At 36.4% G+C, this 23,632-nt stretch overlaps 2 protein-coding genes across 2 annotated transcripts in view; one reads left to right on the top strand and one right to left on the bottom strand.

The window, feature by feature from the left end:
* LOC134534354 (nucleoprotein TPR-like) overlaps positions 1-18,156 on the top strand; it is a 70,682-nt gene extending 52,526 nt beyond the window's left edge. Inside the window, 4 exon segments of the mRNA XM_063372772.1 lie at positions 774-923; positions 2,098-2,172; positions 10,808-11,029; positions 17,871-18,156. Coding sequence (XP_063228842.1) covers positions 774-923; positions 2,098-2,172; positions 10,808-11,029; positions 17,871-18,010 — 587 coding nt within the window. The 3' untranslated portion in view covers positions 18,011-18,156.
* LOC134534353 (F-box/LRR-repeat protein 17-like) lies at positions 18,157-23,143 on the bottom strand. Its single transcript, XM_063372771.1, has 2 exons — positions 23,112-23,143; positions 18,157-20,532 (listed from the first exon to the last, which is right to left on the bottom strand). The coding sequence occupies exon 2, from the start codon at positions 20,525-20,527 to the stop codon at positions 19,109-19,111; it is 1,419 nt and encodes a 472-aa protein (XP_063228841.1). The 5' UTR covers positions 20,528-20,532; positions 23,112-23,143; the 3' UTR covers positions 18,157-19,108.
* Between the last annotated feature and the right edge of the window lie 489 nt (positions 23,144-23,632).

Genomic DNA, 23,632 nt, shown 5'->3' with positions numbered 1-23,632 from the left:
GCGCTATAAAATTGACAACAGTGGTCGGTAGATTACTCTTTGCAAGTGGAGGCCAACAATTTGAATTATTATATTAAACATATGCCCCCATACATATTATCTTTGTGCCACAGAGTCAGCAGCAATGCTAGGAGGAACAAGTTAGCAAAGACCGATGAAAATGTGTAAGCGCATGAAAACAAAACTCATTCATTGTTAAACAGAGTCAGTCAGTGATGAGCGTATTTATATAATATATTGTGATTCCGTTTTCTCCCTTCTTAAAAAACATGTGCTTTAGTTTAAAAAGTGTGTGTTTGTTTGAAAAGGTGAGGGTTTTTATCGGTATCTGTGCATGGCTTTCTGGGGTAGAGCGCGCCTGTCATCCGAGCACCCAGCTAACAAGCTGCTCATGACATCACAGGTTGCTACATTTCTTAAATGTAATTAAATATCAAATGTTTTTTTTGTGTTTTCTAATATTTTTGCATCATAAACTTGACAATTTATTATAAATACAAACTTTTTTATACCTAACTGCTTAGAGTATACCTCTTTTTTTAACACATTGCAAGGCACTGCACCTGATGCTAAATATTCAAGGAACTAGTTCACTCATAGTTCCATAACACCTTAAATTTTGTTTCTACTTTTTACCAATTGGAAATAAAATGTGGATCTTTTGTGTCAGAAGAGAGACGTGTGAACTAGTTAGTATTGTGTATTATCAATCATGTGAACGCCAAAGCGAAAGCAGTGTCGTGCAGCGTCGCTGGCCCCCGTCTTGTCGACAGACGTGAGCGCGGAAGTGAGCCAGGGCACGGACGGCGACGCGGCTCCTCCGTCCGTGCCGGACAACCCCGGCAACATCCCCTCCATCCTGGTCACCCACGACCTGGACGAGCCGGTCGACCAGGACGATGCTCGAGCCGCGGACGTCGCAGGTATGGTGTCTCCCATGTACCGTATATACTCGTGTATAGCGCTCCCTTTTTTCCCATCAAGTAAAGGGAAAAAATCAAGGATGCGCGCTATACACGGGGAAAAAAAGTTAGAAGGGGGGGGGAGGCAGGGAGGAGGAATGGTAGTCATTAACTGCCGGGTGACGGGTGACGTTTCTGGCCAGCCCCCACACATAGCACAAGCGACGAGGCATCTCTTTCACACACACACGCACACACACACGCACACACACACGTGCGCGCGCAAGCTTGCACGTCTCTTGTTTATTTTTAGACCTCCCCCTCTACAGAAAGCCAGCGCAACTAGTAAAATAAAAGAGAGAGAGAGAGAGAGAGAATGTTGTCACCAGTCCCCCTCCCACTTCCCTCGCTTCCTCGTCCAAGCAGCTATCGGTGAGTCATCCAGTCCTCCGCGCCAGCTTAGCAACGTAGTGTGGCACGCTTCATTTTGCGTGTCCCTAAAAATGTGTTAACTATCAGTTGAAATATCTATGTAGAAGCTACGTGACGGGAGTGGTGGTGTTTAGTCCTGTCAACTGTCAAGGTTACTTGATGTTCATAGTCCCGTTCCTGCCTGCCTGCCTCCCTCCCTCCCTCCCTCCCTCCCTCCCTCCCTCCCTCCCTCCCTCCCTCCCTCCCTCCCTCCCTCCCACCCTCCCGTCCACGTACCAGTTGTGACGATACAGCGCTTCATTATCTTCTATCTACACAGCAGAGTTTAAGTATTTTCCTGACGCATCACCACACATCAATTTAAATTATCATTTGTTTCATAAGTAATTACTTAACAGGTACCACAAAATGTTAGTAAAATTTATTTATGGGGGAAAAAGTTTTAATTTTTTTTCTTTGGAATTTGTTTCAAAAATCGTGGTGCGCACTATACACAAGTAAATACGGTAGTTACTGATAGGTTTTCCAGGACATGATGTAATAAGTTGAACTATATCAGGAGGATAATTCAAGTTTTTAACTTCAGCAGCTATACGTGTACCTGTGCTCATGTGTTTCCATGAAGTAAGTGATGTAGAACACTATTAAAAACATTACTTCGCGTTTGCATCAGGTATTGTTCTCGCTCAGTTTTTAATGTGTCGTTCGTATTTCCTGCACGTAGCATAGGCTTAGGCATAAGCTTGGTGGTTGTGTGCTGCAGATGCAGAAGACCAGGATGCAGCTGAAGCCCACAGCTTGGACCAGGAAGATGCAGAACCTGCAGATGGGGGGAACGGTAAAGCCACGACTACTGCCTAGTCTGTGTCGAAGCTAACGAACTCGGGGGCAAATTGTAGAGATGGATGAGAGTGTAAATATTTTGGTCAAGTCAAGTCCACACTTCATAGTTGTAGTTTTACAATTCAAAGTTTAATTCATGTAGAATAAAGTGGTAGAAACATTGATTACTGTTTTATACTTGAGCAATTAAAATATATAGAATTGTGTAAAACTATGGTGTGTGTGTAGCAAATAAGTGATAAAATCACGTTTTACAACTAGATGTAGTAATGAGTACACCAACACCAAGTTTAAATACACTTTGGAATGAATGGGTGCCATGAATAAACAACTTGAAATACAACCCAACCCAATTAATCCAGTATTTTTGTGATTATTCAATGAATTGATCCTGCAACTTAACATTTGTTAGCATATTGCAGTACCAATTTTTTTTAGTAAAATAAGAATTTAGATTTTTTTGTAATTTTCATCTAAAAAGACATTTAAAAAATTGTGGGTTTTAGATGGATGTAATCTAAAGGGTTATTTGAAGATATTTGTATATATTTATACTTATTTTACAAATATTTAGAATGAATATATTAAGTTTTAAATAAGTTGCATTTAAAATGCTATTTCACAATATTAGATGGTAATTTTTCCAGTCCCTAATGTTTGGTTGGGTTAGTTTAGCAACATTTAAAGTGGTTTGAATAGTTTTTTTAGGTTAGCTTTATACAGGAAAAGAGGTTTCTGCGCAACATCGTACATTGAAAAAAATTACGAACATCTTATTGAGAACATGGCAGGACTGAAACATTAGATCACATTAGACAGGAAATTGTATTGTGTGGGTACATTTCAATCAAATTTTACTGTATTTTCTGATTATAATCACCAAAATGTCTGACAAAAAAATGAAAACCAATTGCTGTTGCACTGCTTTATTCTATCATGTTTACTACCTACACAAATCGCTCAAAATCTAACAACGGGACCAAAAAAAAACTATGCGATTTTTGTGTGAGAATCTTTTTCCATATTTTGATGCCCTAAAATAACGGTGTTAGGATTATACGATAAACACGGTATTCGAGCTAGAATAATGTACTGCAACATACAGTTGCATATACATAGTACAGTTTGTGTGTCTATGTTTTATGGGAGATGAAATGTATGAATAACGACATTCGTAAGTAATGTGAACATTAAAGAGATAAGAGGTTTTGATAAAATTGTTCTAGATTTTATTTTATAATAAGTGAGAGAGTTTTTATCACAGAGAATACTAGTGTTCTTCGGATGGAGGTTTTGTTCATATAAATTAGTTTGAATGTAGTTAAAGAAAATTGTTGGTGTATGTGTGTCAAAATCACAAATTTTGAAATTGTACACATCCATACTAAATAGTTCTGGTAGTAGGCTATTACTGATACATAGACACACAATTTTATTTTCAGGCCCATTTCATTTTTAAAATACGAGATTTTGGTGTTAACTTTTTTTTATGAAATCTGTTTATTAAAAAATATAGCATGTACGAATGTGATGCTTAAATAATCCGTAATCCAAATTCTCCAAAACAGTGTCATTTTGACAGATACATGATGCACTTTAATAATATAATGATCTGTAATAAGCATATCTAACTACAGTCAAACCTCTATCTATCGTTTTTCAGGGGACCAACAAAAAAATTCAGTAGATGCGGACATTCAATAGATGTGGACTTCACTCTAAGAATTTTTAAAAAATAATATTTCAACCTCAAAATTAGTGTCAGAAATATATCAGTTACTTGTCATTAAAGTTAAATCAGTTGAAAAATAAATAAAAATGGAAGTATTTTACTTAATTCAATTTACACTTGCAAAAAAAAACATACGCACAATAAATCTACATGGAAATTAAAGTCTTTTTCAATATCCTGTAGTCTGAAATATGTTTACTCATGTCATCAAATGTAGAGCTGTACTGAAGAAGCCAATTTTGCCAATATTTAGTTGAATCGGCATTTCTGCCGACTTCCGATACACTTGTTAATTTTCGGCCGATATTACTGAAAAACGAGAGAGACTGCCATAACCTAAAAATCCACGAGTACCCTTATCACTTTTCGTAGTAGTACTGCATTCTTTCAGATCGCATTATTTCTTCGCAACATGTGCCAAACGAACATATAAAAATTTAACATCTTTTTTTTTCAATAATGTTCATTAATTTTAATATGTCATAAATAAATACATTACCGTCACGGTAAATATACATCTCAGTTGTTACGGTAACTGTAGTGCAAATGTGGTAGCTATCGTGCTTCTGTAGTAATTATGGTATTGACAAAGAATCTTTAGTTCTTTTTATGGTAATTATCTTAGGATAACAATTGGGTTTGTATTGTAGTTATGGTACATCATCCATATTTCTTCGTAAGTTGTTGTTCATTTGTCTTTTCTTCATATTTACGTGCTCCATTACTTGGCTGCAGATTTAAGGTGATTTTTACTACTGTATACTATCGTTACTGTTTTTATGACGGTTTCTTTCTAAGAAATAGTTATTTCTGCAAAATCTTTGTGGTTAAACGATCATCTACTATAATTTATAGTGACGGGACCACATATTTTGTACGATCAATGCGGACAAAACGATAATTCGAACATCGGTACAAGCTGACTTTTTTAACCTTAGTTGTATGGCAATTTTGCCGGGACCGTAGAAAGTATACGATAAATACGGACAATCGATACATGCGAGTTCGATAGATAGAGGTTTGACTGTATTTAAAACAATGTAAATAAGAGTAACTAATAACAGTTGAAAATTCAAAAATGTAAACTTTTTCCAATAATTTTTCCATAAAAGTGATAGAAATTTAATTCTTAATAAATTACTTTTTGAATTTAATATTTAAAAGATTACGTATTAGTAGGGCCTGGAAAATTTCGGTGTTTTCAGTATGCAAAAAGCGGTACTTTCAAATAAGAAAAGCGGTGGTTTAAAGTCTGTATTTTCGTTATGCAATGGAAATTTTACCGGTATTTTAAATGTTGACTAAATTGTGCAGTTATTGAATATAATAGTTTACATATTTAATAAACAATCCATGTATACTAGGAATAGGCTAATATGCATAATAACAGCCAATTAAATCCAAAACAGTTACACAAAACACACGTTGCTATAGATGTTTGCAACTACATTTTTTTTTTTTTTTTTTTTTTTTTTTTTTTTTTTTTTTTTGCTGCCAATGCCACATGCTTAGCCGACTTTAGGTGTTTGTCAATGAAATCTTTTCTATCCCATGAAACTTTACAGTTGCAAAATTTGCACATCACTGTGCTATTGTCAGTACAATAAAACCCATGTTTCTGATACTGATATGCTCGTATTTAATGGAGTGGAGGAACACGGGGTTGCCACTTGAACAAACCCCAGCGCACAAATGAGAAGAAACTTAGTGTGAACTATACCCCAGATCAATTTTGAGCATCAAAACCATACAGGAACACGGCTTATGTAAAAATAAGGTAATTATGCTGAAACACAAGACTTGGGTTAAAGGATACTTTAACCTTGTGTGGATCAAGTAGAAAACATTCGGCTATAAACGAAAGAAATAAGAACAATGCTATCCTGAAATGCTGTGACATGTTTTTGGAGTAGATAATCACAGCAACAGACCGACAGGATGCGCTCCTGCCCTTGCCGTCAGCAATGTTTATTTTGACAGCTCAAGCAATTATCTTTTCCAGGTCCCTTCGCAGCGTAAAAAAAAAGAGAAAAAAAAACACGCTGACAGTTTCTCACGCAGAAGGTTGAAATAAGGGAGGGAATGTGTTGAAATGTTTGTTGGATAAGGAGGAGGGGGGGGGGGGGGTGGGAATTGTTTTTACATGGTTTGTGGCTCTGGGAGGGATGAGCCTTGAAGAATTAGCAGGGGATGGGAGAGGTAAGCGTCGCGTCACGTCACAAATGACGTCAAGCCGCCGGGCGGGTAAGATAACGTGACAGCTGAGATGGCTTTTCGTGCGATAGTGGAGGCGCCGAGCTCGTCTAGACACTGCGGCGTGGACAGTCTAGAGGGGTGGTATCTATTTTTAGCCGTCTTTTGTATGCCTGGCTGCTTACAGTACAGCTCTTGCCAAGATAAACGTGAACACATAGAGCCCAACAAAGTGTAACAGACTTGTTTTTCAGCCGATTTTACTCAAATTTTCGACTTTCTCTGCTCAAATTTTTCATGTTTTCTCAAAAAACGGTCATATAAACGGAATGGACGCATCAGAGGGGGCTCGCATCGGCGGGATTCTACTGTAATGGTACTTTTCGGGGATATATTCGCAGTGTAATATAGAAATGTTGTGGTTTTCGCGAATGTACTTACTTTTCGCGTTTTCATGCGAAATTCGCGCGAATTTTCGCGAAATTCGCGATCGCGAAAAATTCCAGGCCCTACGTATTAGTCATTAGAGTTAAGTTTTTATTGAAAATGCTGATTCGTGTGATAGTTTTAATTGTGGTTGGTGCTTTGTTGGTGTTTTATTAATTTGAATTTAGGTGTTATATGTAGAGCCCATGAAGAATGGTAATAAAACTGCCTGATTTCGGTAAATAAACTATAGGATTTCAATGCTATATTTCGGTAAAAAAAAAGTATTTTGGTGGTATATTTCGGTAAAAAAAAATTTTTTTTGTTAAATGAGTGTATTTGTTCTACTAATTATTTAATTTTATGATACACACACAAAGCTGTACATGATACTTGATACAGCAATCACTCGATTCCCGCGTAAGCCATACAGAAGTGGAAATGTTATCTTGTAGATTATAAACACATTACTTAAATTTTACATCACAAATAGTGTCTAGAATTTTACAGTCTATGTTTATGTATTTAAACATTTTGAGTATTAAATAGGCCTATGCTATGTTCCTGCACAAAACTTTATAGAATTAATTTTTTCCTGTCAGGAGAATTGGCCACTTTGGCCAAATAGTTTGGTAAACATGTAAAAAAGGGTTCCCAAAAAAATTAGTTAATTACAATGACTATAGTACATGTAATATTTCAGGCTCAAAAGTTTTTTTTTTAATTTACTATAATTTTGTTTAACTACACATTTTCCGGCCTCTTTTCCATCAAATTGTGTTTATTCTTTATTATAGAGATGGGATTTTCGAATATACCGAATCCTATGAATTCGAGTATTCGTAGGAACCGAGGTGGGATTTGAGTTGGGTTTTTAAGAGTTTTAGTTAGTAATTGAAAATTGTAGTGCTGAGCAAAGTTCGAAAATTTCGAACCGAACGGAACCCTTACGTTCGGTTCGGTTCGAAACCTCTTAAAATATATTCGAAAAACCGAACGCTCGTTTAAAAAAAAATGAAGTTTTCTAACTCCCATTTGAGACCATTCACAAAACAGCACAACAAAATTCCATTACTTGTAATATTCCGACTTTTATCGCATAATCGTCGCCTCAACAGTTTCAAGCACAGACCAATAAAAAATTATTAATCGTTGCATAACTCGCATAGCAATTTTTTCATATAGGCGCGCTTTGTGTTTTGTTTACTTTAGAGAATTTTGTACGCATTTCTCGTACTACGTAATATAAACTATCATATAAATGCCAAAGGTATTGTATATTATACCTAGAGTCAAGATTTTGTGGTGTTATTTTAAGACAAATTTCGGTGTAAAGAAATAAAGATTTTGGTGTTATATGGTTTTATTTTTTTGCTCAAAATACCCACGGCAAAATTTTCTTGCTTTTCTGTACGACATGCAAATTTATTAAAACAAATATTAATAAACACTAAAACCTCATGATCTAATTACAATTAAGTTCATTTGCAAATTCATAGATAGTTAAGTTCATTTGCAAATTCATAAATTCAAACTTTTAAATAACTACAAAAATTTCACGACTTAATTACAATCACATACACTACAAAATTACACAATTAAGCACTTCCAAAGTTACTATTAAGACGGTTTTATTGAAATGCTATCATAGTTAAATTTTCTGCATTTTCTGAGTGAGACGTTGTCTTCTGTCACTAACTACCAGTGAGTACCTGGAAAATGAACGTTTTGCATCAACATTTGATGTTGGGAACCAGATTGCCCTTAAACTGGCTTGAGCAAATTCACTGTAGTCCCCTTTAAGGGAGCAAAGTACCTTTGCAACATCAATTTGGCTTGTTTCTGTCAATGAAAGTTCATCCTCAATTATTTTTTTGAAAGCAACATAGCCATGTATGAATGTATCAATGGGAAGATGGGAAACAGAAGACAAGTTATGCAGAGACTTCTGTAGGTTTGCATCTTCTATGCTAACCCTACTCACATTTCTTGGGTTGAACCGCAAATTAATGGCATTAAAGACTCTTAGACAAGGATGTCGTTTAACAGATGAGTTTTGCCTCGAATGCTTATGTTTCTCACTTGCGACATGTTTCACAAGCGTATCGCGTCTCTCGTAGTCTAGCCTGCAGTTACAGAATTTGCACATTAAAATTTTATCACTGATATAAAATCCTTCACTGGAAAATTCTTTCGATCGGTCACTGGCAGAAACCTTAGTTTTAGGCATTATCAAAAAATTTTTAATCACATAGGAAGAATTTAACCTCTCAATACGCAAAAACTTGCCGTGCTGGAAAGATCAAAACAATGGAGAATAGATGCGAATGCGAATACAAACGCATACCGAATACCAACATACGTACGTGAAAATTAATACCGACATAAACATGTACTATTTATTATTTACAATCGTTACGTTAAGCAGGGTTAATTTTATTTTCGTAGCCTACGTACTTTATTTTAAATTAACAGTAAAAGCAATGCGCTTTAGTGTGTAATATTTTAATGATTAAAAACGTAATCTTAGAAAAACATATTTTGGACGTTTGTTATTTTTGTATTTACAGAAAGTGAACGGCGGCCATTGTATCATAGTTATCAACATCTTAAATTATTATGGTACACAAGATTACCGTTTAAAGAAAATATTACGTTAATTCCGAGACTTCATTTTAAAATCTATAATGATATCACCGTCGCATATAATATATATGGCTGCTAGTTACTGTAAGAAATATTTGATTGTGCTGAAGGTAGTGAATTGTCCTTACAGAATGGAAAAAAAAACGTAAATAATCAGGATAGACGAACTTTCGTGACATATAGCGGATTTCGCACAATTTCGTTTTATTTCGTGTTTTCAATCGGTTTTCGGTGTTATTTCGTTTTATCGCGCATTACCATATAATCGTGGCTCTAATTATACCTTTAACTATAGTGCGTGTACGAGAACGAGAAGTATTACGTATTTTAAATTACTGGCATGTATTTATTTTCTTTGGCCTTTTTGGTTATACAGTAAGGTACTGAAAATATTAATTTAATCTTGTTTATTAAAAGTACTGGTCCAGTAAATTTTACAGTACGGTACTAAGTTGACTAGCATAGTCGCGGCAGCCATCATTATTTCTCGTGTTTTCTTTTTTCCGACGCAAATTTCCATAACCACACTTCTAACGTTAAGTTTACAATATTATTGTTCTTGAGGTGATTTGCGATGAGCAGGCTTACTTTGATTAAGTTTTCCAAATGGAGAAAAGATAATGACGACCCAGATGACCCAGAACCACCCCAAAAAATGTCTAAAGTTTCTTCTGACGAGCAGCATTCTTCCAAGAAAACAGCAACTGCAGTCAGCGGGTTTTGTAATGTAGATAGGTAACTTAATTCACATTCGACTTTTTTTTAATGTCCTATTAAAAAGTTTATTAAAAACAATGAATCCTTCATGCTCGTATTCTTTAGCTCGTTCAAACACTGATACGACCTTAGGCATTGTGAAGTATCAAGTAAACCAAATAAACTTCAAACAAAATAAACCACAACTGCCTATTTTCGTTCACATTTAACTATTTACATGGAACGTAGGATCTTTTGAAACCTCATTTGGTCATTTCACATGACTGGCGTATTGCGACGTTAAAATCCCATAACCTCTGTCTGTTATTATTTACAAGCAATACAACAACGGAACAGAGATAAATATCTCTGCAACGGAAACGAATATGGCCAACCGGCTAACTTCGTCCACATCCCGCTAGGAACGCTGATAAATGGTTGCCGCTTTCAGGCCGAGCGTTTGGTATTTATTTTGCTTGAACTTATCTATGGCGCATCTCATAATAAAGATGGCTTACGATGTTTTGGTTTAATAAACGAATACATTTTGCGGCAAAAGTATTATTGTGAAACTTAATATTCATATCGCGTTAAAATTCTGACATTTAGCTGATGTTTCGTGAAACAACAAGTATATCACGAATAGTAATGAATTTCGCGGCATCACCAGTTATTTCGTGGAAACGAAATGCTGTAAAATCAAAATAGGCGTTTGGAAACACATTTATAAGTGCTTAGAACGTAGTTCCAAAATCGTTGGTAAAATATCGCGATTTCGTCATTAATGAAATTCGAGTACCTCTAGTTATATGGTGAATTGACATGTTTTTCTGTGTTTTGGTTTTATCGCAATTCACCATATACATAATCATGTCCCCGCCGATGCGTGTTGGTATCAGCTTGGTGGAGGTCCGGGTGTGTGCGTGCGTGTGTGCAGGGGTGACCTCGGAGGGGGAGAAGCTGGTGTCGGCGGAGGAGGCGGAGGGGCGCGAGGCGGAGGCCTCGGAGGTGCCCTCCCACAGCCGGGCGTCTCAGCGGCCCCTGCAGCGAGGCTCGGGCACGGCTCGCCGCTCCGCGCGCTCCATGTTCCGCGGGCGCGGCCGCAACGACCGCCCCACGCCCATCATCTGGAGCGAGCCGGGGTCCACGTCCTCTCGAGGTGCCGCCCCGCTTCTCTCTCTGTCTTCCTCCGTCTTCCTCAGTCTTCATTGTCACTACCAATAAACACATTCTTTTTTTCTTTTGCAAATGGCTGTCACATTATTTGATAAATGTTTCTTCAAACTGCTTTGAAAATTTATGATAAAACTGTTTATTTTGAATAATTTTGAAGCTAGGATTATATTTTATTTCATTATGTAAATGGATTTTAATTTGTGTGGATTCTGCAGAATGTTTGTTGATCATCATCAAATGAAATTTTTTTTTTAATGCCTACAACTATCAAAGAAAGAATAATGAGAAATATAAAAGATCTCTAATGTGTAGTACAGGCATGTGTGGAGGAAAGTGGGAGCCTTATAGAGTTTAGTTTGTGGTATATGTTTTGAAAGAGAAAAATGGAATGGATAATAATATAATTTTACACAGAAAAATACATCAGCACAATGCATAAAATTATACCCCGAATTGTCATTGTGGTAGGTACTGTTAGAGATGTAAAATACCCAGGTATATATAATTAAGGGTAAATACCTTGGGTACTTACCCAGGTAAATACCCAAATTTCATAAATACCTGGGTATTTTCATTAAATCAATGATAATTTTAATTATGTCGAGTTTTAATAGTTTCATAAAGTAATATGTTACATACACGATGTTAATGAAAGTATGTTGCAAACTTTAGCAGATGATTCTTTATCAAAAACATGGAATAGTTATACGTTACCATTTTTTCCAAACACAATTCTTACGGGGGAAAAGCAACAGTGTGAAATATTTAGAAAAACCAGACAACTAAATTTGTTTTTGGGGGGAATAGAGAATAGGGTAAGCTGACCTGACCTATTATTATCATGAAGGGGAGAGTTTTATCTTAAGGTTCCCCCCCCCCTCCCCCCCCCCCCCCCCCCCAAGGTTAGATAATTCAACACACTAAAGATTTATCAAAATATTGTAATTTTACTCCACATCATTTTCCATACTTTGTCAATATTAACTATTTTAAATTTTTTAACTACAAATTTTCCCTAGAGAATAGTACTACGCAAAAAAAAATGGTGTAGTGTAACTCTTAAGACTTGACTACTTTGTTTTTGGAAGAAGGAATCACCTTTCAAAGTTGTAGCATACTTTCATAACATCATGCATTCAACACAAAAGCACACAAATTACATAACTAATCATATTTACATTTTTGTTTTTTAAGTTTCTGTTTTTAATATATTTTTTGTAGTTTTATTTTAACCCATCTGTTATTACTTTCCAGTCCTTACTTAAATATCACATTAATTAACCTACAATGTTATTTAACTTACACTATATCAGAATAAAAAGTAAACACGTATTTTCAAAATTTTCTAAGAATAGCTGAGAAATTAATTGCATGTTTATTTGTTCTTCACTCTTCATCTGTGCAAAATGGACTAAAAGTTAAAAATATTCCTCGACTAATATTTTTAATAATACTCTTCCATGTGGTCCATAAATGATGATATGCCAAACCCTTCTCGTGAAGATGTGAATTTTGAAGTTTGTGCTAAGCACCTAGTATTACTTTCATCTGGTGACGAAAACGTAGAGTTTTTAATACTTAAACTTGATCCTGGTATCGACTCTGTCAGTGACACACTATGGTTATGATAGTGACTTTGCAATACTTTTTCACTGCTTTTTTTGGATGTACACATCACTGTTTGAAAAGGTTGTACAATATTGCTGCAATAGAGAATATTCTTCATATCTTCAGGACACTTGAAACACTTTTTTATATGATATGTCATTTTATTAACATTAGTATGTTTGTATGTTTTACAACAGTATTTACATTGCACTCCTTTACTCTTCTCTTTAAAAAATTTCCAAGTTGGCCCTTTCTTTTTTCCCCATATTGAGAAACTCTTTAACAATGAAAATTAAAATGAAAACATGGTAAATTGAACACAAGAAGTAGTGAGGTTATGTATGTTTAACTTCCTTCACTGCATCATCATGTAACTCAATGAACAACATGGCTGCTAATCTACAGTGGTTCAGTGTAGCCATATTCTAAAAACCAATGAAAACAAAAATTTCCCTTAAGAAAAAAATTATGTTTTAGATTTAGAATAACTAGCAAATTTTGTAAAAATTATAATCTAAAATATTGAAATACTTGCTGCTATATTTCATTAAAAATTTGATATATTTGTTTAACTTTATTTATGATTACTAAATGGTTTTATAAGGTTAATTAGTAACAGATAAGCATAAAGTTACAGCAATAAAATAATGAATATGCCATTTGATTATACACTTAAAAAGTGATTTTACTTTAAAAACCCTCATTTTGGGTATTTACCAGAGGCAGGGGTAAGTACCTAGGTAAATACCCATTTATAAATACCCTACCCACCGGGTATTTACCCAACTCACAACACTAGGTACTGTGCATAGCGTCCGCCCGTTGTGGGGTGGGCCTTCCTTGCTCCCACTGTTTGAATGCTACTGCTGGTTGCTAAGTACACAGTTGGCGTTTTTGCCTATGCCTAAAGAAATGGATAAATTTAAAATTCATTCTGTAAAATTAGCTACAATTTATGATTTTAGAAATTCATGAGGAAATATGAATGAATTGTAATTTTTAGTTTCGACATTTTCTTTCATTTTGGATAAATTCTAATATTCTAACTTAGATCAAACTTAAAACTTGTGGTTACGTTCTAGCTGATTCTATATTAACATCCAAGGTTTCAGGTCGGTTAAACCGTATGTTGTTTTAACACCCAGACTCTAAAACTGACAAGAATTGCTATCTACACATATTGACATGGTTATTAAGGAACTCAGAAATAGGTGTTAATGTATAGGTGGATGGGAATAGCATTTTTATTAGGGGACATGATTTCATCGGGAAAGATATTAGATAATCGGGATAGAGAGCAACAGCATTGAAATTGTCACTTAACTTAGTATACAAAAAAAAAATATTTACACTTGAACCTCAGTTTTACGTATGCTCTTCCACGGATTGCATTTGTACAATTGCTACCGTCGTAAAATCAGGGATGGCCCATTTTGACCCCCCCAACCCCCTCCGAAAGAAAAATATTGTTTTACTTTTTGAACCAAATATACCTGGAATTATTTGTGTGTATTTGGTTATAATAAATAAAATACCATTAATGCAACAAAGGAAATAACCTCTGATGGCAGCGTGTGAGCGTGGAATGCCCGCTGGCCCTCCCCTCCCGCACACCACCACGCAGATAGGAGGCCGTTCACCCCTATTCCTTTGCGCTGTTTTTTTTTTCTTTCAAAAAAATTCTGAAACTTATAATATCATGAAATTCTGTTTATTTTCCTTTTCGTGAATTCTCTGGTTTTTTTCTGTGAACACGTAGTTTAAAAAGGGGGGGAAAAGTATTTATGCATGTTTACATACAAGTTCGATACCCGTTACTCAATAGTTTCATGAGAACCAATATTAATCGTTTGCAAGCACATATTTTGATCTCAAACTGCGTTAATTTTACCACGCGGCCATATACATTTTTTGATGGGCGTGTGTCATCAGTAAATAATTCAATATTGAATTTATTTACACAATAATTCTTGAGATTACCGGCTTCTGCGGATTAATAGAGATAAAGTTATGATGAGTTAGGCCTTATGTGTTAATATTAAACAAAATATTGGAAATGAATAACCAGACCTAACATGTAATATGGGCGGGGATGGCATTGGCGATCATTTAGAAATTCAAAACTAAAAAAAAATTTGAGAAATACAACACAGTGTGTTACTAAGTGTGTAGCATGACCATAATAAACAAATATTTAATGGAGTCTGTATGGAGTGAGTGACTCGTGAAATTAGATTTCATAATAATTTAATTTATATTATTTGTAATTTAAATTAGATTATGAATTAAGTTCTTATTTCAGTACTTTTTTTTTTCTTTTTTTAAAAAACCATAAAATAAGTTAAGTTAGCTGGAATAGTTAATTAATAACCAAATGTTCAAACAGATTCAAAGTAGGAAAAGTCAGTGAATTTTGGAATTTCAAGCTTGTAGCAACCATGACACGTGTCAGGATAATACTGAACGGTTGCTGGTGAGTTGCTTTAGGGGAAGGAGGTTGCAAAATATCTTGGTAAATACGTTTTTTTTAGGGACTACCATGATTAAAGAACTAAATTTCTTTATTAAGATTTTACCATTACAATTAGTTTTTAGATACATTTTTTCTACAGCCAGTATTAAATGGGTTTTTAGTGAATAGTATAAAAAAGAGGATGGACAAGTTGCGATGTTCGTTTACAGCTGCAACTTTATAATCTGCAGATTACTGTGATTGAAAGGTTCTCTATGAAGAAATATTATTATTTATTTATTTAGTTATTTAAATTTATAACAAGCCCACCATTAGCTAGAAGCCTTTTAGTTGTGCACGACACACAAGAGGCGAGGCTCACAGCACAGTGTAGGCCCCAGGTCCACACCTCCTGCCAGGAGTGGACTAGCAGGCACTGCATACCTGCACGGACTGCAGCACACACAGGAACAAACAATTATAGTTACAAATATCAGCAAATAATATACCACCTGAATGTAATATACATAATAAAGGACAAAAATAATTGGGGGGGGGGGGGGGGGGGGGTAATATAAATAATGATTAAAAAAAATAATAAGAAAAGAAAATTGCAAGACAACTAGGGTAATGTTATACAATTATACAATATAGAGGTAAGTTGTAAACTTTTGAACAAAAATAAGTGTATATGTATTTCAATTTAGACAAAGATTGATTGGAGAATTGAATTATTATACACCAGCACACAATTTTTTCATGTGTATTTTGCTGTCCGAAAGATTAGCATATTTATCTACATAATTGAAATTGTTAACCAATCAGTATATTACATCATTAATATTGCTAAGAGTACAGAGTAATCAATGCCTGTGATCAACTGTTATGTTGAGGAACTCTGAGCTGAGAGTTATCAAGTAGATAGTTGCCACTTATTTTGGAACTATAGCAGTTGCGAACGAAAAGTGAATCTAATAGCTTTCTGCTAGGCCTGTTCGAATATCAAATTTTTTTTTTAGTTTGAACAAATAAGAATACATATATCTAATAATTCGCGAATACGAATAGTAAGAATGAGAATCCCACTAATAAAATTGTTTCACATCATGTAACAACTTCTGAAAAATTAGACAATACTAAAGTATTGGTTGAGTCAGCTTCTATAATTATATATTATATGTAAAATGTTTGTTAAAATTTTTAAATTATGAAATAATTCATTGGTGTAAAGAAGAGTTGAAGTTAATTGAAACTAAAAAAAATCTGTCTTTTAGATACTTAGAATGCCAATCTTAATATTAATTATACACCAAATCTTGCAACCTTTTGAAGTAATATTGAGTGGTTCACAGTATCAAATGCCTTGGCAAGGTCAAAGTAGCAGGCATCAACTTTACACCTATGAGTTACTTTAGAATATATAGTGTTTTTAAAGTAAGTAAATTTGTGGTAGTTGACATCCCAAATCTAAAACCATGTCGATGTTCAGATAATCTCTTTTTAAAGTTGAAATACAGATGTCTAAACACGATTTTTTTAAAAAAAAAATTTTGTGAAACCATTAAGTCAAGATATGGGCCTGTGATTGGTAACTTGTAGTTTACTGCCTTTTTTTATGAATCTGTATTACTTTAGCTATTTTCCATTTGTGGGCAAAGACTTCTGCATTCAAGCTAGTATTAACTATAGGCTGTAACAGGGACAGAGAACATTACTTTACTATAAAATTGGGTATACTGTCTGATCCAGTAGATTTGGTAGGATTCAGGGATTTAATGCCCCATAGTACTAGGCTCTCGGAAATGAAAGATATGGGAGTTGAAACTGAGGTGGTATTCACTGTAACTTTGGGAGGTGTGACATTGTGATACATTTACACTAGAAAAATACTTTGCAAAACAATTTGAAATTAAAATAGGATCTTCTCAGACATCCCCATTGACATTTAAAGATGAATTTTGTTGATAACCATTTTTCATTATTTCGACATATTGTCAAAAAAAAATTAGTGTGTGTATCTAATTGGCCCAAAACCTTAACTTTTGATTGTTTTATTAAATTGGGAATTAGTGATTGGCAAAAATTATAAAAATAGATAAGTGATCTAATCACAGGTACATAACAGATACTAAACTGATTCAGTACTTACTGTAAATAATCACATTGCAAATCTCTAGAAATTCAAAATTTTAAAGTAAGTCAGTACCTAAATAGATTTATTATAAGAATTGCTTGTAGATGACAAAAATAAAATATTTTACCACAAATTTTTAATATTCATTATGTCTTTGACTGATTAATGAACATGACAATCAAGTATAAACTTAATTACGGAAAATTTGGAGTAAAAGATTCCTCTTTAACTATAAGCAGGTAGTAAGTAGAAAATATGGACGAGACTTGAATGTCTGAAATTATTGTACTTTTTCATGTGCATCTTTATTATCAAGTGGAAACAATATTGGGAATGTCTTCCTATACCAAACGATTGCAATGGTAAAACACTGTTAGGAATCTGCCTTTAAATTTTAATGAAAGGTTGGGAAAAATTTGCTACTTCAAGTTCAAGAGTTGTAAGTGCCAAAGACTTAAAAAAATTTCAAGTTAATGGAAATCCTGTAGCGACAGCATCTAATCGAAATTGGGTGAGCAGTTTCTTAAGTTTTCTGCAATGCATAGCAAATTCTGAATGCACTGACACAAGCACAAGTGCCTCGAGACAGCGTTACGGACGGACAGGAGCGAGTGTTGCGTGTGGTTGCAGGTCGGGAGCAAATGGCTCGTCTGTCCTTGATGCACGCCCGGGAGCGGGGCGCGGTGTTCCCCCGCGGAGCGCCCCGGGCCCGCAGGGTGCGCGGCAAGCCCAAGACCGTCTTCACCAACCCCTACCACATGAGGTTCTGATCCTCGTGCTCTTCTCATTACAACTCTCCCTAGCCCCTGGCCTTCGTGCCACATGTGGGGAATTACCTTTTTTTAATTTAATTTTTGTTATTGTGAGCTTTGTACTGTATGTATGTTTAATTGTGTATTAAATTTATTCTTAGAAATGTAGATTTACTATTTATTTTACCCTGAAGTGATCAATTATTTTATTTACAGCTGCTGGAAGTGATAAAATTTTCAGTTTTATTCTTGCAGTTAACAATTTTTCTAAGACCAGAAACCTTGTACTGCAATTTACAACAGTCCAATCCTCCGGAGAAATCAAATTGGTCGACTGTTCCTCTCTAGTTTGACTACACAATCTGTAGATTCTCTGGCATAAATAAATAATTCACAAATACCTTTTATGTTCCTTCCTTTGCCATACACTGAACATGGCCACTATTTTGCAATTTACATTTACATGATGAAAAAATTCAACAGGCAAAAACCAACAACTCCACTTGTGCAAACAAATTGTTTCATCTCTCTGGGTCTGTATTTAATTAATGTTCATTAATGAAATCCCACAGTCGCTTGCCAACTCACGGTACAAATGGAAGACCCTTGTCTTCTCAGTGTGGCCACTAATGTACAAAAAAACACTCCACTGAGGCCCACCCTGCCGCCTGTGGTCGAATCTTCTCATTAAAACAAATGTCTGGAATATGAGGAGAGAAAAAAACCACTGTCGTGAAACTATCCTTGGCTACATGAAAGGGTTAACTTTGGCAACCTGACACTTCTTGCTTCAATAAGTGTCCAAACAACTGAATACCGGCAACCTACGATTCCAAATCCTTAACTCCTGGAAGGAGCTGGAGTCGTAGGCCAATCTCAAAGCACCTTACATCTTGTATGACCGATGAAACAACACTTCTCAGTAGTGAAAATGGACATGATCCCTAGCAGTTCCTGTCTAAGGACCATCGCTTGATGCCTTGTTCCACACACAAATATGCCTGCCTCCCACTGGTGCTAGTGACAATCAACTCTTCCAATTCATGATCGTGACCTGGACGCCACCATATCCAGTAGCAGCACAGATTCTCCCACCCGCACAGCCTACTAGCGACATCAGCTAACGTAATCAGGTATGGAGAAGCACCAGGAGGCAATGCTGAGGAAAGACTTCCGGCCAGCGACCTCCAGCAGGTTCTCCAACTCCGTGTGATCTGCGCAAGTGACTCTGACTCTGCGGAAGTTCCGTGGCAAGACGATGCTTTCGAAGCATGCTGCGGTGATGTTGGGGCAGAACTCCGCGCCGAGACGCTCCAGCCTGGGGCACAGCAGCAGTGTCTTGACGGTCTCGCCGGTCACCCACGCATTGTTGCCGACATCGAGGTCTGTGAGCCTTGCACATTTGGCAATGTGGATGGCGATGTTTCCCGTGAGGTACGGGCAGTCCTCGACGTTGAGTGCTTCTAGACGACGACATCGATGCACGTTCTGGAGCCCGGCATCCGTCAGTCTCGTGCCGTTCAGGGCGAGGCGCTTCAGGCGGGAACCAGGGTTGCACACGGGCTGGAACCCTTCGTCTGATATGCTCGAGTCGCACAGATTCAACTCCTGTAGGTTGGGACATGCCCTGAAGACGTGCTCCAGTGAACTGTTGTCAAAACCTTTCAGACCGACAAAATCCAGTTTTACAAGTTTATTCCAAGAGTTGTCTAGAAATAACTGTGCCAAAGAGTCTGGGGCTACATTCATGCAGAAAATTGCCAAGTTTTCTAGTTGAGGTAATTTCCCAATAAGTTCTAGATTTTCAATACCAGCATAGAACGTAGAGCGATTGATAGCCAAAGATTTCATGTTCGTACACTGGTAGAATATGTTGCTTGTATCTTGATTGAAACCATCTCCTGAAGCATATGAAAAATGTGTCAACAACTTGTTTACTTTCTGCACGAGACCCTTCAAATCGCTGTCAAACATATCGTTCTGGACTGAAATTCTCAGTTCTTTAAGGGAAATGCAGTTATGTGTCACATGAGAGAGTAATCTATGTAATTTCCAATCGCAAGTTGTTAATTTCAACGACAAGGATTGCAAATTCTGAGCAAGCCAGAAAGTTCCCAGTAATTCATCATCAATTTCCACCAGTGAAATCTCCAGGCACCGTATGTTCTCCAGGCAGAACAACAGTTTCGCCAGAAGGCCCTCGTGGGAGCAGGCACGTCTGGAGTACTGCAAACGTAAGGTGTCGATGTTGGGGCAGTAGTCTGGCAGCATCTCGACGATGGTGTCCACTTGGTCGTGGGCGCAGAGGCGGAAGCGTCTCAGCTGCGGCACCTGCAGTAAGAAACTCCTCACTTCCTCGCAGCAGACGCCTGGCGAGGGGCAGTACTCCAGCGAGGTCCACAGTCGAGTGTCGCTGCTCACTTCTCTCCACCGGGAGCACACGCGCTGGGCCCTACACACCAGGTCCTCTACGTCCAGGTACGAGAATATCTCCAAGAGCAGCTCGTCTGGGACGTCACCCCACGCGCCTGTCATCTCCCCTGCACAGCAACCAGGGGACATGCATGACCGCCGTCCGCCCGTGAAGAGCTTCACAGAACATCCACATGCTCCAGTCTGCCATCACAGAGACTGTAAAAGTTTTATCCCATCCACACGGTGCTTAGTGCATGATCATGTGCAACGACATTTGAAGTAAATAATGTAAAGAGAGAACAATGCCAGCTATGGTGAGGGTGAAAGATGGATTTTCTTTATTTCTTAAGAAATTGCAATATAGGGCATAGTCTTGAATAATACAGTTCACTGGATGAATATACATACCATAACCAAGAGCTAGTAAAGGAACATTACATTCAAGCATAGCATTTATCAAAACAATTTTCACCAGACATTGTACTAAACCTTTACAGCATAACTGCTGTGCTTAAAACAATCTTATGGACCTAAACTCAAAATTATAATACTGGGATAACCTCTCAAGACAAGACTTGCATTGTGATTACGATCATGTATAAACAGCAAAGTAATAAACAAATATAAAATGAAAAATCTGTGAGAGCATTTTAGAAAATGATATATTTATTTTTCAACCAATATATTGCAGTATAGACTTGTTGATTGTTACAATAAAATAAGTTTACAAATATGGAAGGCCCACTGCATAAAAACAGTACAAAACTTTAGGTAAAATACACAAATACATACACCTTTAAAAGCAATTAAAACACTTGATTTTGTCATCCTGAATCTGACTAGCTGAAGTTCACACAAATATACTTTTTTTAAGGTGTCGTAATAAAAGAGAAAATACCCTGGGGTGGTTTGTTTTAATTGAACTTGGTATTTATTTACTTATACCTTTGTTGCACAAAGCTATACCTTTATTATTTTAGTGTTTAACTTAACTATGGTATGTTCCGTGAGGTTTTCAGATTCGAAACTAGCTTATTCTCGGTTTTCAGGACGGCGTAATTATCCAGGAAAATGTGCTACAGAAGGTATTGACAGTGAGGGAGAGACCATTGGTGGAAGATTAAAGGGTTTTGATAGGGCAGAAAGACGTGGCAATCCATGAAGCTGGGTCTGGCTGAGAGTGGAATGAGCTTGAGAATGTAGTAGAGCCGTAAAGCGCTCTTCACAACAGCGCGGCGCGGTGCGATCTGGCGACGCGATGAAGCGATAGCTCGCGATCTAACGCGAAGTCGCTGGCTGTACACTTCACAATGGCGCGACGCATCGCGATACGACTGGCGAAAAAAAAATGTTGAAACAGCCTGCTATCTGCCGGCGACATCTGATAACATATAAGTAAATACAAACAAAATATGTGGATGTATTTTAAAATTTTCTCTTTTTTGTCTGGCATTGCATATGCAAGTGTACTGTAACTAAGCATCGGTGAAAAGAGGCATGAATATAAATCGCCATGCAGTAAATGTTCACAGGCAGAGAGTGTTGTTCTGTTTATTATTACTTGATAATAATAATAATAATAATAATAATAACAGAAGATGGCACACAAGGCCCACAAATGCTAATAGATTGGGTCAAGGGGACTACCATAATCTTATCTCAGAAATGCGATTAGGAGACAGTGACAACTATTTCGTATTCATGAGGATGTCTCCTAATGAATTTGATGCGTTGCTGCATATTGTTGATCCAATGTTACAAAAAAATTCTCACCGCCTACCATTGAGTCCAGCAGAAAGACTGTCGATGACACTAAGGTATAACTTGCTAACTTGCGTTTCTAGTGCAGATATTGTGATTTTGTAAGTACAGACACTTCTTGTAATTGTTTTGAATTTGGCTGATTTTTTTTTTTTTTTTTTTTTAAAAAGGGTACCTTGCAGCAGGAAATTATTTTACATCAATATCACTTTCCAGATACCTATTACCTTCTATTTCAATCGTTTGTTTACTAACAACTGATATTCTTATAACTCTCCGAATTATTGCTTGCGATTGGCTGTTTACTCTTACGTCATCAGCGATGTCGCCCGCCGCGGCAAGGCAGTCTTGTCGCTTGTGCTCACGTCGCGAGCTGTCGCTCGCCGCGAGCGATGTTAACTCTGATTGGTTGGTATCGAATGATGTCACATCGCTACGCGTCGCATCGCGCCGCGCCGCGCTATTGTGAAGAGGCCTTAAGGAGTGTGGGAGTTTAGTAAGTGGTTAAGTTTAATTGAAGTGGAACCTTCTTACAACCATGACAATGTCTGCCAGAACAATTTCATTTCAATTCAAAATCAATTCTCTGTGCAAGGATTATTGGGGGAATTTGCTAATCATAATTATATGGCACATTGCTTGAATATACTTGAGTAACATATGTCATACACCTACCTTATTTGTGTTCGCTTTTGTCTTATTATTAATGTATCACTACGTCAAATGATTAACCACATTACACAAGAGAGTATTACAAAAAATTCCAAGCAATACTAAAACTTCCGTACGTATTGAAGCCCAAAGTGTTCTTTTTCACTGTCAATCTGTTAACATTTGAAATGTAAACAAAGCCATTCAATATTCAAATATGATGCCAAAAGATGCTGTAAAAAAAAGATTAATACTACTGTAGAGAAATTGGAATGTTCAAAGATTTTCTTACTAAAAGGTACCGCCGCTAGATAGCAGTGGTGTTCAACTCCATAGTTCAACCCGAGATAATCTCTGGGTCCAACTAATGCGACACATTAATTTGTTCTCATGCTATCAGGACGGACGTTTGCAATTTTTAAATTGAAATGATAAATATATGCTAAACCTAATACGGTTCTTTTTTTAATTAAAAAATTCCTAAAATTTATCTCTTTTGATTTTAAATTTTGTTTTGAAATATGCTGCAAAAACAGTTTTAAATTATTATTTTTTTTTAATGAAAGTGACTGTTTTTAACGACGGAAATTCTAATTCATACTTACATACCATCATTAAACGTGGACAAGCACCATTTCTGAAATTTTTTTTTGGGCGGAATGTTTTAGCGATGTTTATTTTAAAAAATGGATTCAACTACGCTCCACATCACACTGTATCCTGAAAATTCCTTACTCAATGACCGTGGCATACAGAAGCAAAATTGAACATGTAAGACGAAGGAATTGCAGCTGATCAAACAGCGGGAAAAAC

Source organism: Bacillus rossius, chromosome 7 (genome assembly GCF_032445375.1).
Source record: "Bacillus rossius redtenbacheri isolate Brsri chromosome 7, Brsri_v3, whole genome shotgun sequence".
In the NCBI taxonomy this organism is placed as follows: Eukaryota; Metazoa; Arthropoda; class Insecta; order Phasmatodea; family Bacillidae; genus Bacillus; species Bacillus rossius.
Note: the sequence above shows the minus strand (reverse complement) of the source record. Positions and strands in the feature narration are given on the sequence as shown.

Coding starts and splice junctions, on each gene's coding strand:
- LOC134534353 (XM_063372771.1), bottom strand. CDS start 20,527: ATGACAGGCGCGTGGGGTGACGTCCCAGACGAGCTGCTCTTGGAGATA.